This window comes from Alligator mississippiensis, chromosome 1 (genome assembly GCF_030867095.1).
Source record: "Alligator mississippiensis isolate rAllMis1 chromosome 1, rAllMis1, whole genome shotgun sequence".
In the NCBI taxonomy this organism is placed as follows: domain Eukaryota; kingdom Metazoa; phylum Chordata; order Crocodylia; family Alligatoridae; genus Alligator; species Alligator mississippiensis.
Window position 1 is genome coordinate 157,788,309 of NC_081824.1, and position 16,059 is coordinate 157,804,367.

The 16,059-nt window shown below is 41.5% G+C and overlaps 1 protein-coding gene across 4 annotated transcripts in view; it reads right to left on the reverse strand.

Moving 5' to 3' along the window:
* The window catches only part of RGS7 (regulator of G protein signaling 7), a 504,778-nt gene that overhangs the window by 128,293 nt on the left and 360,426 nt on the right, over positions 1–16,059 (reverse strand). For all 4 annotated transcript variants that reach the window (XM_059715793.1, XM_059715792.1, XM_059715789.1 and 1 more), the window contains exon 5: positions 10,218–10,324. In XM_059715793.1, coding sequence (XP_059571776.1) covers positions 10,218–10,324 — 107 coding nt within the window. The remainder of the gene's footprint in view (positions 1–10,217; positions 10,325–16,059) is intronic.

A 16,059-nucleotide genomic window follows, 5' to 3' on the forward strand; every position in this document is an offset into this window, starting at 1 on the left:
AAGAAGAAGTCAGCATGACCAACCGAATTTCATTCTATGATAAGGTGACAGGCTCTGTGGATGGGGTGAGATATGTGGATCATATACCCTGCTCTGTGGATGAGGAGGGTATATGATATACCTTGACTTTAGCAAGCCTTTTAACACTGTCTTCCACAGCATTCTCATTAACAAGCTAAGGAAATGTTTATTTGGTTCAATGTCCATTTGGGAGGAGGTATCAAGTGGGGCTCCTCAAGAATATGTCCTGAGTCTGGTATCATATGATGTCTTCATTAATGAACCATGCAATGGAATTGAGTACACACTTAGCAAATTTCCAGTCTCCATTCAACCACATGAAATGTAAACAGGACAATGGTAAATTTCTGCATTTGGGATGGAATAATTGCACATATAAATATAGACTGGGGAATGAGTGGTTAGGCTGCAGTACCACAGAGAAGGACCTGGGGTGAGGTCCTTACAATAGACCATGAGCTGAATATGAGTCAACATTGTGCACTTGTTGCAAAACAGAACAACAGTATACCGGGTTGCACTAACAGGAGTGTTTCTTGATAATAAAGAAAACTTATTTTTTCACTCTATACAGTACTGGTGTATTAGAGTAGCTTGTCACATTTATGCTTAAGGTTGCACCTGCCTGAGTGGTGAATTATAGTAGTATTTAAACTTTTCTTTTATATTTAGCTTTATTTTAACATTGATTACGTTTTTGTATAGTCTCATTATTATCTGAACTTTTCATTCTGCTGGTGTCTGCAATATTGGCTGGCCTTGAGCTGTTCTCATAGCTTGCTCACATGTTGTTTCTTTCCTTTTTTATCACTGTGAGGAGTTTTTCTAACATAACATAGTAAAAGCCTTGTTATCAGCTCAAATTAACTGAACTTGGCACTAACTGGCTGAATCAGATGGATGAAATGATTGGATACATTAATGAAAGGTGATAAGAGGAAACCAATGGACAATGCCCAAATCAAGACATGAATAAAAAAAAACTGAATTAGGAGGTGTGAAAGTGATGGGCCTGTTGAACAAAGGAATAAGCTGACCAGATAAATTATGGACAGTATGCTGATTTCAGAGAACCCAATCAGGAAGCAAAGAATCATCAGAGGAGTGAAGTTAAAGAAAAGCATAAAAGGGGGCAGCAAGAAAGCTAAGCATATGTTATCATAAATCCAGCCTTCAAGACCTGTCTGGATTTTGACTGTGCCAGCCATAAAGAGTTTCCACTGATGCATCCTCTGTTTTCAGGAACTGACTGGCCACACTTTCTGTTGAACAGAATTACCATCTGGAAATTGGGTGAGATTATTGTACTAAGTGTTTTTCTCTCTCTGTATATTGAAACTGCTAAGATAACATTTGTAGTATCAATAACACTAGACTTTGGTTAGTTCAGCTATTTTTTTTTCATATTTCAAGCCCATTTAATGGTTTATTGTGCTTTAATGATCCCTTAGCACTGTATGGTGGACAGTGGTGCTAACAGGTTAGGCCTCACCTGGCATACTGTGTCCAGTTGTGGGCCCCGGATTTCAAGAAGCATGTGAACAAAGAGGAGAGAGTCCAGTGGAAAGCAACAAAAATTATTAGAGGACTGGAAAGTATGGCTTAGGAGGAAAGGCTGAAAGAGCCTTTTTTTAGTTTTGAGAAGAGAAGACAGAGGGGATTTGATAACAGTCTTCAAGTACCTGAAGGATAATTATAGAGAAGATGGGAATAAGGGGCAGATCTAGGAGCAATGGATGAAAGCTACAGCAGAGGAAATTTATATTGGAAATTAGGAGAAATGTTATGACTGTGAGAGTGGTCAAGCATTGGAAAAAGTCACCTAGAGAAACTGTGGATTTCATAGATTTCATAGACATTAGGGGCTGGAAGGGACCTTATGAGATCATTGAGTCCAGCCCCCCTGCCAGAGGCAGGAAGTCAGCTGGGATCAAGTGATCCCAGCAAGAAAAATATCCAGATGTTTTCTGAAAGAGTCCAGAGTAGGTGTTTGCAACACTTCTGGGGGGAGTCTGTTCCAGACCCTGGACACAGGCACCGTAAAAAACTTTTTTCTTATGTCTAGTTTAAATCGGCCTTCCCAGAGTTTACAGCCATTAGACCTTGTTATCCCTTGGAGAGCTCTGGTGAACAGCTCCCACGTCCTGATGCTCTCCCAGGTGGTGAACAGCTGTTCTCCCACGTCCTGATGTACCCCTCTTATATAATTGTAGATTGCTGTGAAGTCCTCCCTGAGTCTTCTCTTTTCCAGACTGAATTGCCTCACATCCCTCAGCCTCTCCTCATATGGCCTGCCATCCAGGCCTTGGATCGTATGAGTGGCTCTCTTCTGGACTCTCTCAAGCTTTTCCACATACTTCCTGAAGTGGGGGCCCCAAAACTGGATGCAGTACTCCAGCTGTGGCCTCACCGAGGCCGAGTAAAGCAGGAGGATGACATCCCTGGTTTTGCTTGAGGATTCTCCATCCTTAGAAATTTTCAAAAGCAGGTTGGACAGAAATTTGGCTTGGATGGTTTAGTCAGGGATGATTTTGCCTTGAGCAGAGGTCTGGACTAGATGACCTTGTGGAGATCTTTCTAGCCTTACTCTCCTATGATCAATAGAGGAAATATGCCATGCAAGTGTCAGGGACACTGAAGAGGACAAGTTTTTTAACAAGTTCGACTTGTGTGGGGCCTATAATCTGGTCCAAATACAGGAGTAGAATGAATGGAAAATGGCTTTCCAGACCTGGTACAGACATTTTGAATATTTGGGCATGTCTTTCAGACTCTGCAATGCCCCTGCTGCATTCCAGCATTTTGTCAATTACACTTTTAGGGACATGCTGAACCAGTTCATTATAATATACCTAGATGATATTCTGATCCTCTGTGATAACCCAACCCATGACACACAACATGTTTGCCAGGTTTTACAGATGCTCCAGGAAAAACAATTGTATGCTAAGTTATAGAAGTGTGAGTTTGATAAAATATCAATTGAACTTTTAGGGTACATAACTGACCATGAAGGCCTGACCATGGACCCCCTGTAAAGTATCTGCAGTCATAGAGAGGGCTGACTCACAAGATGTGAAGAGGGTCCAGCAGTTTTTATTAGTGGTGCTGTGTAGGGGGTATACAGGGGTGCACATGTACCCCCTGAGAACGCTGGTGTACCCCCTGACAGCCTGTGTTCTCCATTTAGGTGATGGGCGGGGGTGGGGGGGCAGGTGAGAGTACTGGTGCCCCCCTGAGAGTGCCAGCTGGGAAGTGTGGGCATCAGGAGAAGCAATCCCCATGGTCCCTCCACAGCTGATTGTGCTGACCTGAAAATGGCAGCAGTGAACCCAGAAGTGCCTTCTGGAAGGGGTATGCCACCCTGTCTGGGTAATAATGGACTACAAGAATCTGGAATACCTACAAGCCAGTTGGAAGCTGAACTTTCTCCAAGTGTTTTGGTCAATGTTTTACTCTTGCTTTGATTTTATGGTCATTTACAGCCCAGTAACTAAAAATCGGAAAGCAGATGCCTTGTCCTGAAAAAGATGAACTCTCAGTACCTAGCCTACCTCCATTTTCAACCATCTTTAGCCCAAGAACTTTATTTCAGGCACCACTCTGCAGAACCTCTCCTTACTGATTAAAGCAGACCTTGCAGAGCACCTGTTTGCCAGGGGGCTGTGCCAGGCAACAGACTTACCCAGACCTGGTTTCCAGTGGTGCGGTGAGTTCCTGTTTCTCCAGCAGCACCTTTATATTCCCGAATATAAGAATATTCCCGAATATTCTACTAAGACCTCAAATATTTAAGCTGTGGCATGACACCACACCTGCTGGCCATTTTAGTTGCTCCAGAACACAAGCATGAGTCTCTCAACAGCTCTTCTGGCCTTGGATGAACTTTTACTTTTAATGATATGTTCACTCTTGTGCCATGTGTGCCCAAAGAAGCCCCAAACCAAACTAGTTGGTCTTCTCCAGCCTGTACCCACTCCCTCATGGCCTTGGTTTATGTGTATTTTATTGTGGACCTCCTACACTCAGCAGGTTGCTCTACAATGATGGTGGTGGTCAACCTATTGATTAAGATGGCCAACTTTGTCCTTGGCTATGCCACTCCTTGCCAGCAAGACTGTAAAACCTTTCCTGGAACACATTTTGGTTCCATGGATGTCCTACCCAGGTAATTTCAGCCTCATTTGTCTCATGTTTCTGGAACAAATTCTGCAAGGCTTTGGGACTGGAACCCTTTCATTCCTCAGCATACCACCCCCAAACCAATAGATAGAGCAGGTAAACCAAACCCTTGAACAGTATATCAGATGTTTCTTAAACTACCACCAAGAAAACTTGGTAATTCTGCTCCCTTTGGTGAAGATGGCTTATAATAACACTTCCTATGCATCCAGACACCAGACTCCATTTTTTGCTAATTATGAGTTCTTCTCCCATTTTCATCTAGGACTCTCTGTTTTCCCATGAGTTCCAGCTGTGGAAGACCTCATTACACACCTCCAGCTGGTACAGCAATAACTGAAGTATCATCTAGATGCCACCAGGGCTGCATATAAGCACCAGGCTGACCAACGCCACCAGCCTGGCTCCATTATCTCAGTGGGTGATAAGTTTTGACTGTCTTCTAAAAATATCAAGACCACAAAGCCATCAGCCAAGTTAGACCACCAATATCTTGGTCCTTTTGAGGCCATGGAACAAATCAACCCCATCACATTTAAACTCCATCTACCAGTAATATTGAAGGTTCACCTGCTTTTTCACAGCTCCCTCCTCAAACCCTATATTGAAGACCCTTTTCCTGATTGTGAAACCCCACTTCCCCCACCTGTAATAGTTGAAGGGCACAAAGAATACACTATCAGACAGATTTTAGATTCAGAGCAAATCCAGGGGAAGCTCCACTATCTAATGACCTGGGAGGGATACAGTCCTGAAGAATAGTCCTAGAAATTGGCTAACCACATCCATGCTTCAGAACTGGCGAAGGCTTTCCATCTTGAGCACTCAGAAAAGCTTGGACCTCAGCTCCATGGAAGATGGCCCCATAGAGGTGGGAATACTCTCAGGAACTCTGATCAGGCAGACCAGTCTGAGCCAAGTATTGTCAGAGACACTGAGCAGGCAGGTCAACCTTGACCAAGTACCTCAACAACCACACCTGCACCAAGCCTCAGCTAGTGAACTCAGCCCCGGTTCATAGATTGATTCATAGATTGTAAGGGGATGGAAGGGACCTCACAAAATCATCGGGTCCAGCCCCCCTGCACTAGGCAGGAAAGACAACTGGGTTCAGGTGACAGGGGCAATGAGCACCCTGATTTGCTGCTCAGAGTGCAGCTGGGGACTTTGGTTTGCAAGCCAGTCAATGGTTTTCCTGTCGCAGGCCTCCTGGTTCCCAACCCTGGTTTTTCACTTATTTCTGGATTTTGACTTTGGATGTTGACTTTGGATTTTTTTGCGGAATCTTTTTCCTAGCTCCTGACACCAGTTTAGCTCTGTTTTCAGGCTTTGCCCTGTAGATTACCCTTGGCATATGATCCTTGGATCCTGACCCCTGTCTGTGCTATGGGCTCTGTTTCTGGATTTCCCTCTGGTTTTCGTAATATTGCTCCTGCATTCTGACTCAGCCCCAGGCCCCTGATTTCTCTCAGTGGTTTAATCATTAGAATAGACTGCCTATACCCCAGTCCCTTAGAGCAAGAGGCAGCACATTTTATCATCATTTTTACTGTGTAATGACATCCATTTATTTATTTTGAACCCAAATAAAGTTTTCTAGACAATCAACATTGTGATCCTTTTTAAAGTGTACCATTGAAAACACTGTTTTAAAAAAAATAAGCCCTTCATATGTTAAGATGTCTAAATAGGCTAAAAAGGTGTTTCCTGCAGAAAAGGTTCTTCACTTGAAGCTCCTACAGGCTCGTGAAAGTTCATATACATTAGTATAGATGGCCATACTATTTCCTATGAATGCTGGAGTGTTATAGCCATGATGGCCCAGGAATATGTGAGAAGCAAGGTTTTATGGTAACAGATTTGAATGGACCAACTAAATAGGTGCAAGCGATGTCGGACGCATTTTTGGAGATAAAATTTGTCAGATCTCTTGTTATTTCTTGGCTATATTCTAACACCATGCAATGTTACAAGGGAATGGCAAAGGGGGGGGGGGAAGTGTCACAAAAGCCACTGAAGTAAAGAGACCCAAGATGGGCTCTTCCATGCTCAACCCTCTGCATACTGTGTCTTTTTCCCTATACCTGGTCAGTTGATCTCCCACCCACTGAGGGGAAAAGCAGTGCAGGCACATTCCTGCAGTGAAGAGAGCCCTACCATGGATGCTCCTGCTTGGGGAATGTCAAGAAGATTCATTATCGCTTAAATCTCTGCAAGTCTGGAGTTGGTCAAATGTAACCCTTTTGAGTTACTAATTAAATGGTATACTTTTGATATGTCCCCTTTGAACAATCACATTATTAGGTGAACAACTGCATAACCAATCAGTGATTATGCCTTGAAGAATGATAAAGAATGAAAAGGCTTATTTGTATGGCTATGTACTTTTGAAAAAAAAGGTTCACTTATAATTTTACAGCCCTCCTGGTGACAAAAGTGGCAATTGAAAAGCATAATTTTGTCTGGAAAAAGGCAATTGTAGAAATGAAATGCAAGCTTCACTAATTGTGGCCATTTATATAAAAAATCAAATTGTTTAAAACAATCAGGAAAGAATTATGCTCTCAAGAGGAGAACAGGGATCAAAACCTCTTGTAATGGATAGGAGGAAGCACAGAGTACAATCCTGCATATAACCTATTTTCTGCTGGGTAGGTCATTGCACTGTAGTGGGAGATGCTCTGTAGGGATGGACTTGCACTCTTCAGTGCTGGCAGTTGAAAATGTTTCCCTCTCTGCTTATTTTACAATACTGTAGAAATTGCTGAATTTTGTCCAGCCATGGTTCTATTTCTGAGGCATCTGGGAACGGATTCTATTTCATATGTATGCACACAAAATTAAGGTCATAGTAAAATAATTTTACTTTCCTCCTAATTGAATGGGCCAGTCCCAATGCCTAAGTTAACAGGTTAAGTAACACACTGTTTTTAGATGGGTGTAATTATTTTGGTAGGCATGTAATTTTAAAAAAATGAAATTGTTATACTACTACAATGTAATGAATGTTTCATTAAAGAGAAACAAGGTGGCACCAGCCATGGCATGTTAAAGAGCTCAGTAGCCACAGCAGAGGCACTAATGGAAATTAAGTTATTTAATGAGCAAATGTGAAATGTGGGACAAATCCACAGCTGCAATAAATTAAGCCTTACTGAATATTTGCTATTGTGTGTGCAAAGAAGGAAAGTCCTGAACATTTTTACCTAAGGATCCATGTTGAGTTCCCCCTCTCCCCCCATCTCTTATGGCAAAGGTTGTACAGTATTTGATGCCAAAATATCTATAAAATATCATACATAGGCTGTCAACAATAATATCTCTTGATGGTGACTGAAAGTAAGACTCATAGTTCAACTAAGGCCAATCTATCTTGCCCTACAGTTGAATTATCATGTTATGATAGTCTCTTATTAGTCTTTTATTTCACAGATCCAGGATATGAATAGTTTAGAAGTAGCAATATTATATTAGCAGTTATATTTGTGCAATAATACCTCTTCTCAAAACAACCTCCTACTTTTCCTGCTAGAATGCTATTGTTGCAGAAAATTTTAAAGCCATCTTTGTTAGACAAAATATTAACATATCTATTTTTTATCCAAAAATAGATGTGTAGGGCAGCAATAAAGGCGTATACTATCAGCTTAGAAAGTCAAAATATGATATGTAGTTATAATTGCTTTCTAATGTATTGTTTTTTTCCCCTCTGGATTTGAATGCTCTACTCTATCCTACTATATTCTAGATTGGTTACCGCATGATTCTTATCACTGTAGTATCTGACTTCCTTCTCATGAAATGTTTTTCTCTTTTTATAAGGTCAAATTTTAGTCTCAAATATTTGGAAGACCAGAGTTGTACACTGTGGTTGTTAATTGGTACTGTTGGGTAATATATCTTTGTATCTAACATATCTAGTAGGTTATTTTATAACTGCAATCAGATCTATCTACAACAGCATAATTGCATGTGCAATAATATTTTCCTCAAGTAGCAATATGCGAATCAAGCTACTAGTACACTATTTGGACATTAGGAAGAACTTCTTCACAGTTCGAGTGGCCAGGGTCTGGAACAGGCTCCCAGGGGAGGTGGTGCTCTCCCCTACCCTGGGGGTCTTCAAGAGGAGGTTAGATGAGCATCTAGCTGGGGTCGTCTAGACCCAGCACTCTTTCCTGCTTATCCAGGGGGTCGGACTCAATGATCTATTGAGGTCCCTTCCGATTCTAATGTCTATGAATCTATGAATCTATTCATTGTAGGAAGCAGTAAAGAACCAACTCCATAATTAATGTAATAGAATGCAAAATATTTAGCTATCTATCAATATAGATATAGATAAACAGACCCTAAAAAGAAAAAGATATATTAATGATATATGAAATAACTCTGGTCTTTTAACCTGTTCTGAAATACCTTTACACTTTTTTTATACACAGTGGGTATATCTACATGTGCACTTTACTGTAGGATAGCCTAATGAGCTCTGCCGTAACATGTCACCATCTATGCGTGTGCCAGTATTAGGATGCTGTCAACTAATTAACTCCGCTGTAAGATAGGACTGTCAGGGAAATAGTACCAGCAGAGTCATTAACTGTAATCAAATTCACCTGTGTACTGTGACCGCAGGTGTAAATTGCACCTGGTTAGCCCAGCCAGCTGGGTCCAGATTCCTACCTCCTACCAGGCCCTCTACCACCCTTCACCACTTCCTGTAGCCCAGTTATGACCCCCTGTACTCCCTGCCAGCCCAGGCCTGCTCTGCTCCAGCTCAAATTGCTGCTGTCTGGGAGCATGTGTAGATACTGCACCCAGGAACAGCTTACTCTGGCTCACATAGCTCTGGAGTTTATTTATTTTCATTGGGCATATATACACAAGATGCTTACTGTGCAGTTGACTAATTAACTGCTCAGTAAACATCTCCACATCTGCATGCATGCCCCTATTAGGGCACACAAAACTAATAAACTCCACAGCAGGGTAGGACTTGTAAATTTAAGTTCTACCCTGTTGCAGATTTTTTCATGCATTGCAGCACATGTGTAGGTGCTGACTGCCTGGCTGGGGCATGAGGCTGCCTGCTAGCTCCATGCTGCCTGCTGGCTAGCTCCACACTGAAGTACCCTCATGCCCTAGCTAACCCCTCTGCAGCCTGTTGAAGCCAGTCAGAGCAGCCCCAGGCAGGCAGGCTAACCCCTAGGGCCCCCTGCCAGCTGGGGCTGCTCCAGCTGGGCTCCACATGCTGTGCATGAACAAACTCCAAAGCTAATTTCTCCAGACAGCACACCCAGGAGCAAAAAACTCAGGAGCAATAGGCCCTGAAATGTATTCATATGCACTAATTGCACGTGTAGATGCCCGTTAATTACACATGTAGATGTATTACCTTTAAAGGAGAAAATCCACATTTTTCCATGGGAAATGGAAAACTCAGATTCCTGCTGATGATTTAAGATAGAAACATTTGCAATAAATGAGAACAAAATGTACTGGCTGGACACTAATGTATACACTTCCAGGAAGAGTACGTATTTATTTACACTTCAGGGCCAATGAAGAAGTCCTAAATTCTGGCAGAGCCATGTTGTGCTATTTTCCACTTATAAGAACTACAACAGATCTTTGCAGAGGGGTGCCCTAAGAGTAGGATACTATTTAGTGTAAAAAACACCAAAACTTAAGAACTTCAGTAAATGTCAATTAGGTCTTGGAGTGTAACTTGTTTTCATCTATTCGACTTTTCAAAACAATGGCGTGCTTTTTATTTCAGAAATGTGTACATGCTTTTATCATTCCATGCATATACTCACAAAGGTCATGGTAGCCTTTAATATCTTTGTGTTTAATATATAGTATTTTAACATAGCCATTTTAGAAACTTCAGGTCTAAGAATTGACACAATAAACTGTGGCACTTAAAGGGGAAACTATAATTACAATAAATAACTTTATTGTTAGTATCGGCCTTCATTTAACCAACTTAAGAACATATTAAGTGTACTCACTTGGAACCGATAAAAGGTGCCATCATCCTTTAGTGTTAGAACGTGATCTGAGATTGGAAAGAAATAGCCATGTGCTGCCATTAATGTCCCCAAATGTAGAGCTTCCACTGTTTGATAGGGGGGAAGAAAAGAACAAACAAACAAATCATATTATGCTTAAATTTACAGCAAGGGATTTTTATTGCAATAGTTTTTCTTGTCTCTTTTAAGTATCAACTACCTCTAAGTGAGGGCTCCTGGAACACAGAACCATGGCTTTTCCTGTGGAGTATAGAAATGATCCAAACAAGTCTGTTTCCCATTCCCATTTCACAGCATTTCCACTGCCTTCCTGCTTAACAGCTCATTACCTTTACGCTCAGTTAATCTCTTAGTTGGTTTAGTGTCTATGCTGAGAAATTCTGCCACTGTTTGGCCACTGTGTAACATAACCAATCCTTTTAGAACAAATCTAGATGACACGATGTTGTGTATGTTCTCATATCTCTGCCCAGAGGTGTAACGTGATGTCCAAGTGCCCTGGGTGGCAGCAGTGAATGTGGGCAGGACAGCATTACCGGTTGTGCTGGCACCAGCATAGTGGTAGCTAGTCTGGCAGTGGAACTTCCAGTAGTATAACTAAGAAATGGAGCAACTGGAGCAGCAGTCCTGGGTGCCAGCTTTGAAAGGGGGCTACAAAAATAGTTGCAGTCACAACGGCAGCTGATCATGCTGCCGGAATCATCACGGTGGCAGCTGATGCTGCCCCTTTCAAGGGCAGCTGCCCAACTACACCTCTGGCACTCACTGCTATTTCCACCCCCACCCCGCTCAGTCTGGTACCTTGGTCACGCCACTCCCTTCATTATGCTACAATGTAAAGTTCAATCCCAGAGATTGAAGTCCCATAATACTGGCTTGGTCATGTATAGGCATTTTCTTTCTCCCAGCAGAATCAACTCTCCCAGTAAAAATTGCTGGTGTAGAAGGTTCATTCAACTTTCTCCCAGAGGAAACATGCCCCCTCCAGGAAAAAAAATCTTCTAGGTTGACACCTGGATGATCTCTCCTGAAAGAGAATTGCTCTCAGCAGCATGAACGCCTGCATGCTCAACTCCTCAATGATCGGGAGGCATCAAGCAGCATCTTCCCCTGTGTCTTCACCAGACTGGGGGGATCCAGGTCTGGGGAAGGTAGGGAGGCATTTCCTCACAGTTCAACTCCTCTTGATCACAGAAGAGTGGACCTGCTGCTGCCCTGTCCCCACCTCCTTCACAAGACTAGGACAAGCTATATTCTGCTCCCCACTCATTGCTCAGAGTGGGAACAGACTAGTGCGGGGAATGGCCAGGGAAGAATGCCATACTGCTTCCTCCAGACTGGGAGCAGTGGAGGAGCAGCCACCTGCTGCTCTTCACTAGTTTTACAGACCAAAGTGTCTTCAGTCAGGGGAATGAGCAGGGGGCATTGCCCTTCTCCTCCCTATGCCCTGCTCTGCTGCTAGAGACCAGGAATGGAGGAAGCTGTGAGACAATTCTCCCCATGTCTCCCAGACTACGCTCACCCTGCCATTCTACTTCCCCTGTGGACCATGAGGAGTGGAGGACCACCCCAGTCTGGGAAGCCATGGGGAGCCAGGAAGAGGGAACAGATGCAGATTGAAATGCCTGTACTGCTCCCTTTCCTGGGAAGATTTCTAGCAGTGGAAATTTCCTGGAAATTTTCACTGACAGAAATGAATGACTTTAATTCATAGTCTTTGTAGCTGTTTCACTTTATTCACAACAGAGCAGTTGTGCTGCTGTGGGAGCAGTACTGTGTTGATTAAGACCGCTCTTGCCAGAGTAGTGACATACCATCAGTGACATACCATACCACAATCTTCTCCCACAAGATTAAGCTATTTCTTCACCAGCACCTCCCTGCAAGACTTATGCAAAGCCAAAGTATACTGGACACTCCTATAGATACATAACAGTTTCTGCCCTTTAACCTTTTTGCAACATGTTCTAAAGTACAAATTCAATAATGTACCTAATTTCACTTTGAAAAGCATTTCAGAAATGCCAAGCAGCATTCAAACAGGTTAATGCCTACAGTTCGGTGTTTAAATTCATTGCTATCCTTTAATAAAGGGCTGATTAGTTTGTGTCTTTCCTAATTCATGACTACTCCCCTTGTTGCTCACCAGAATGCTTTCATTATAGGTATTTTAAACTGTTCAGGAGGATGAGTGGGATGTTTTTAATTAACCTGAAGCCAATGAAACTCAAACTCCTTCTCCTTCCTTGAACACAGGGAGAAGGAAATAAGCTTGGCTGTTTCCCCAAAGAGCACACCTAACATTACCCCCAGTTCGATCTACTTCATAACAAGTGCTGCTTATTTCCTCTGTCTTCTTTAAATTAGTTTCCTTTTTACTAGCATCATAATTGCGCCGCTGAATTCAGTATGTCTTTAAAAGTAGACATCAACAAATGCATTAAAAATAGCCACATCCTAAAGGACATTTTAAAAATAATATGCTCATCAAGAAAGTTTCTTGAAATGATTAATACTTGTATTTTGAAGCCTGTGGACTTGAAGCCACATGAACTTTATTTCATCTAGTAGCAATATGCATATTCTCATTATTCACATAAACTTCAAAGCATTTAAATTCCAGAAGTTCTGGGCCTAGACATCTTGAGGCAATGAATTACATGATTAATAAATGATTTTTTTAAAAGCACAGTAATTGTTTTTAAATTGATGGCCTCTTTATTCAGCTTCCCCTGGTTCTTGCAGTGACCTACTACTAATTTAAAATGCTCTCTGTCACCTTGGATCTAGCAGTGCCCTCAATCAATATAGTGTGGAGAGGAAAGAAGAAGTAGCAAATCCACCAGTATCTCTTTAAAGGAAGATGGATAAAGGTGATTGGGTTTACAAGAGAAGGGTCAAGCAGTATGGTACAATGGGATACACTTTATTTATTTAAAAAAATATTTTTTCATTGATACAGTACAGTGAAACAATGTAGTACACTTTATTACATTTACAATTCTAATATAGATACCAACAGTTGCTTTCCTTTGATATAGGAGAAAGTGAATAATTTTTACTGCCTTGATTCTGCTCTTGTTGAAAGGTGAAAAACCCACTGACTGATGCCAGGCCAAACTTACAGCACAAAAGGAGAGAGCACTGCTTGATTATGGTATCATATCTGTGTGTATCAACAGGAGTCACTGAAATTCCTAAAAATCTCTTGGTCTAAGTGAGAACATGTTTCTCCACCAAAGGTGTATGGTTATATGGATTGGACATTTTTGTGAACAACAGCAGCATTCAGAGTAACTACAATAATAATGATGAGAAAAAGAAAGAATGAGTCTAGGAATAGATACAGATCCTTATGGTTTAAGGCAAACTCTGGCTAATCAATGCTACACAGAAACTTTGTCCTATGGAAAGATTATCCTGCAATTGCCTCCTGCAGGATTACCTGTACTTTCCTCTGCAGGGGCAAGACATAGACAGTGTTAACATTTTCAGAAGTGCTTAAGCAGTTACTCTGATTTTCAGAGTCATATATTCAGTCTTGAAAATGTTGCCCACACTCAAACCTACCTTAGTTGTGTTTGCAAATCAGCTCAAAAAAGCTTTATTTTAACGTAACATCAATTACACATTTATATGCTTATCATATGTATATGCAGGATACATGGGAGGGGGGGAAGACTTGAACCAGCTGTGCTTGTGCTGGGATATCTATCTATCTATCTATCTAGATAGATAGATATGCTGGGATATATATATCCCGTGAACACAGGGATAAAACTATGCTGAGAATGGATATCAGAGCTACCATTTTTGTACTGCTTGGACAGATGGAATTTCAGAATGAAAGGCATTTGTGTGAGGATAGAGCAAGAGATGAGCAACCAGGAGAAGCCAGGAAATGGAGGCAGCTGAAGCAGGCACTACTAAGTATATCCTACCCAGAAAAACTAAGAAAGGGGTGAGTATAGAGACAGCAGGACAGAAGTCTAGGGCAGCAGTGAAGAGTAAGCTATCTTCTCATCCAGGCACAATCCTTCCAAATAAGCCTAAAAACACAGTTGCAAGTTTTGCTAATGCCCATTTTTCATTTTTCCAGACAGCTAAGCAGAGAACTTCCCTTCCCAGGGCCATTAGTCCAACACCTCTGTAAAGCACTACGTTAACATATATGAGACATATTTTTAAATACTTTTAGATCCCTATTAGCTCAGAAAACATTTCTAGCCCTGAGAACCTAAGGAAAATATACTGCTATTTTCAGAAAAATAGCATTTGGGTCTAAAAATATTGGTGCTAACAAAACCATGTCACTTTTGAAGGAGAGTCTTTCCATAAGGTTCAGTGAAAGCAGGATTCAGTTCTTTCTGGGTCTGAGGAGAGCAACTGCTTCAATTTATATAGAGATGTAAACATGAGAAAAGATGTTTAATTTTATTCAGATCTCCTCCAGCAGGAAAGGCTATGCCTGGGTCAACTGCAAAGAGGGAAAATAAATAATAAATCATATGCTTCCAGGCAGATGAACCATTGGCTCAAAGTTCTGATACACTCTAATATCATAATCAAAAAGATTAATGCTATAAGTCCTGCACATCAGCAAAAGAATTTCTTCACAGAAATAAAAAATATGCACACACACAAACATATATACATATGCATGCACCTTGTTATTTATTTTATATATATAAAATAAGAATGCTGACATATTACAGGACTCCAAAAAAGACAACATATTGATATAAAGCCTGATTTTGTAGGGTTGTTTCAAAGGGGAATATAGCAAGAAGACTAATGAGGCAGGATGGCTAACCTCAGAAAGCAAAATCGTGATCCTGAAAAGGAAAATCTCACTGGCAGCAGAAGCATCTTACATGCTTGTATAAAGGAATTCAATTCAGCTAGATTCTTATTCCCTAGATAACAGTGCAGGTAGAGTCAAGGGTCTTAGTCTTCAAGAAGCACTTTTCAGTTCAAGAATGACAGATGGAGATTAGGAGCACCAGAAACTGCCAGGAAGTATAGCGGGGGGAAAAAAATCACTCGAAGAACTCTTCTCAGCAGATATCTTTACAAATTCCTCTAATTAGGCTATCTTGCAAATTCTTCCTGGGTTGAAAGAAAAAAAAATTCTCAGACACTAAATATATAGGTAGGAGAAAATGTACATATTTTGTGAAAAGATTGTGCATGGTATTATTGAATAAGTGCATATTCATACAAACACTAATATCAAGCGTGTCACAGAACTATGATTTCAAATGTATTAGGCGCTATATGTAAGAATATGTTAAACCAGGGGTGTCAAATTCATATGGCTCTGCCAGCCAAATGAGAGCTGCTGAGCTGGACTGCAGGCTAGACCAGGACCTACTGCCTGTGCAGTACCATGGCACTGGGTCCAGCCCACATTTCACCTGCAGCATGTGCTCATCCTGGGACTTGCTGTGTACAGGATGTGGGCAGCACAGGTCATCAGTCTGGGGCACTGCATGCAGCCTGCCCCACAGATCAACTCCCTGTGTTCAGGGTGCAATCCACATGTCACATTGAGTACCCAGGTCTACGGCTGGCACAAGGGGTTGGTCCAGTGACCCATGGGCCAGATCATACAGGGCCACATGTTTAACAATCCTGTGTTAAACAAAAAAGCTCCAATAATGAAGGTGTAATTGTTTGCGCCACATGCATTCAGTGTTATCTTGAACTGTTGTGGAGTGATCAGATATGCTCAGGGGCATGTCAAGAAAAAACAAGAGAGACAGTTCAATGGAGTTCAGAAGATATAAAAGAGAACCATCTGGCTGTGAATGAATCATTG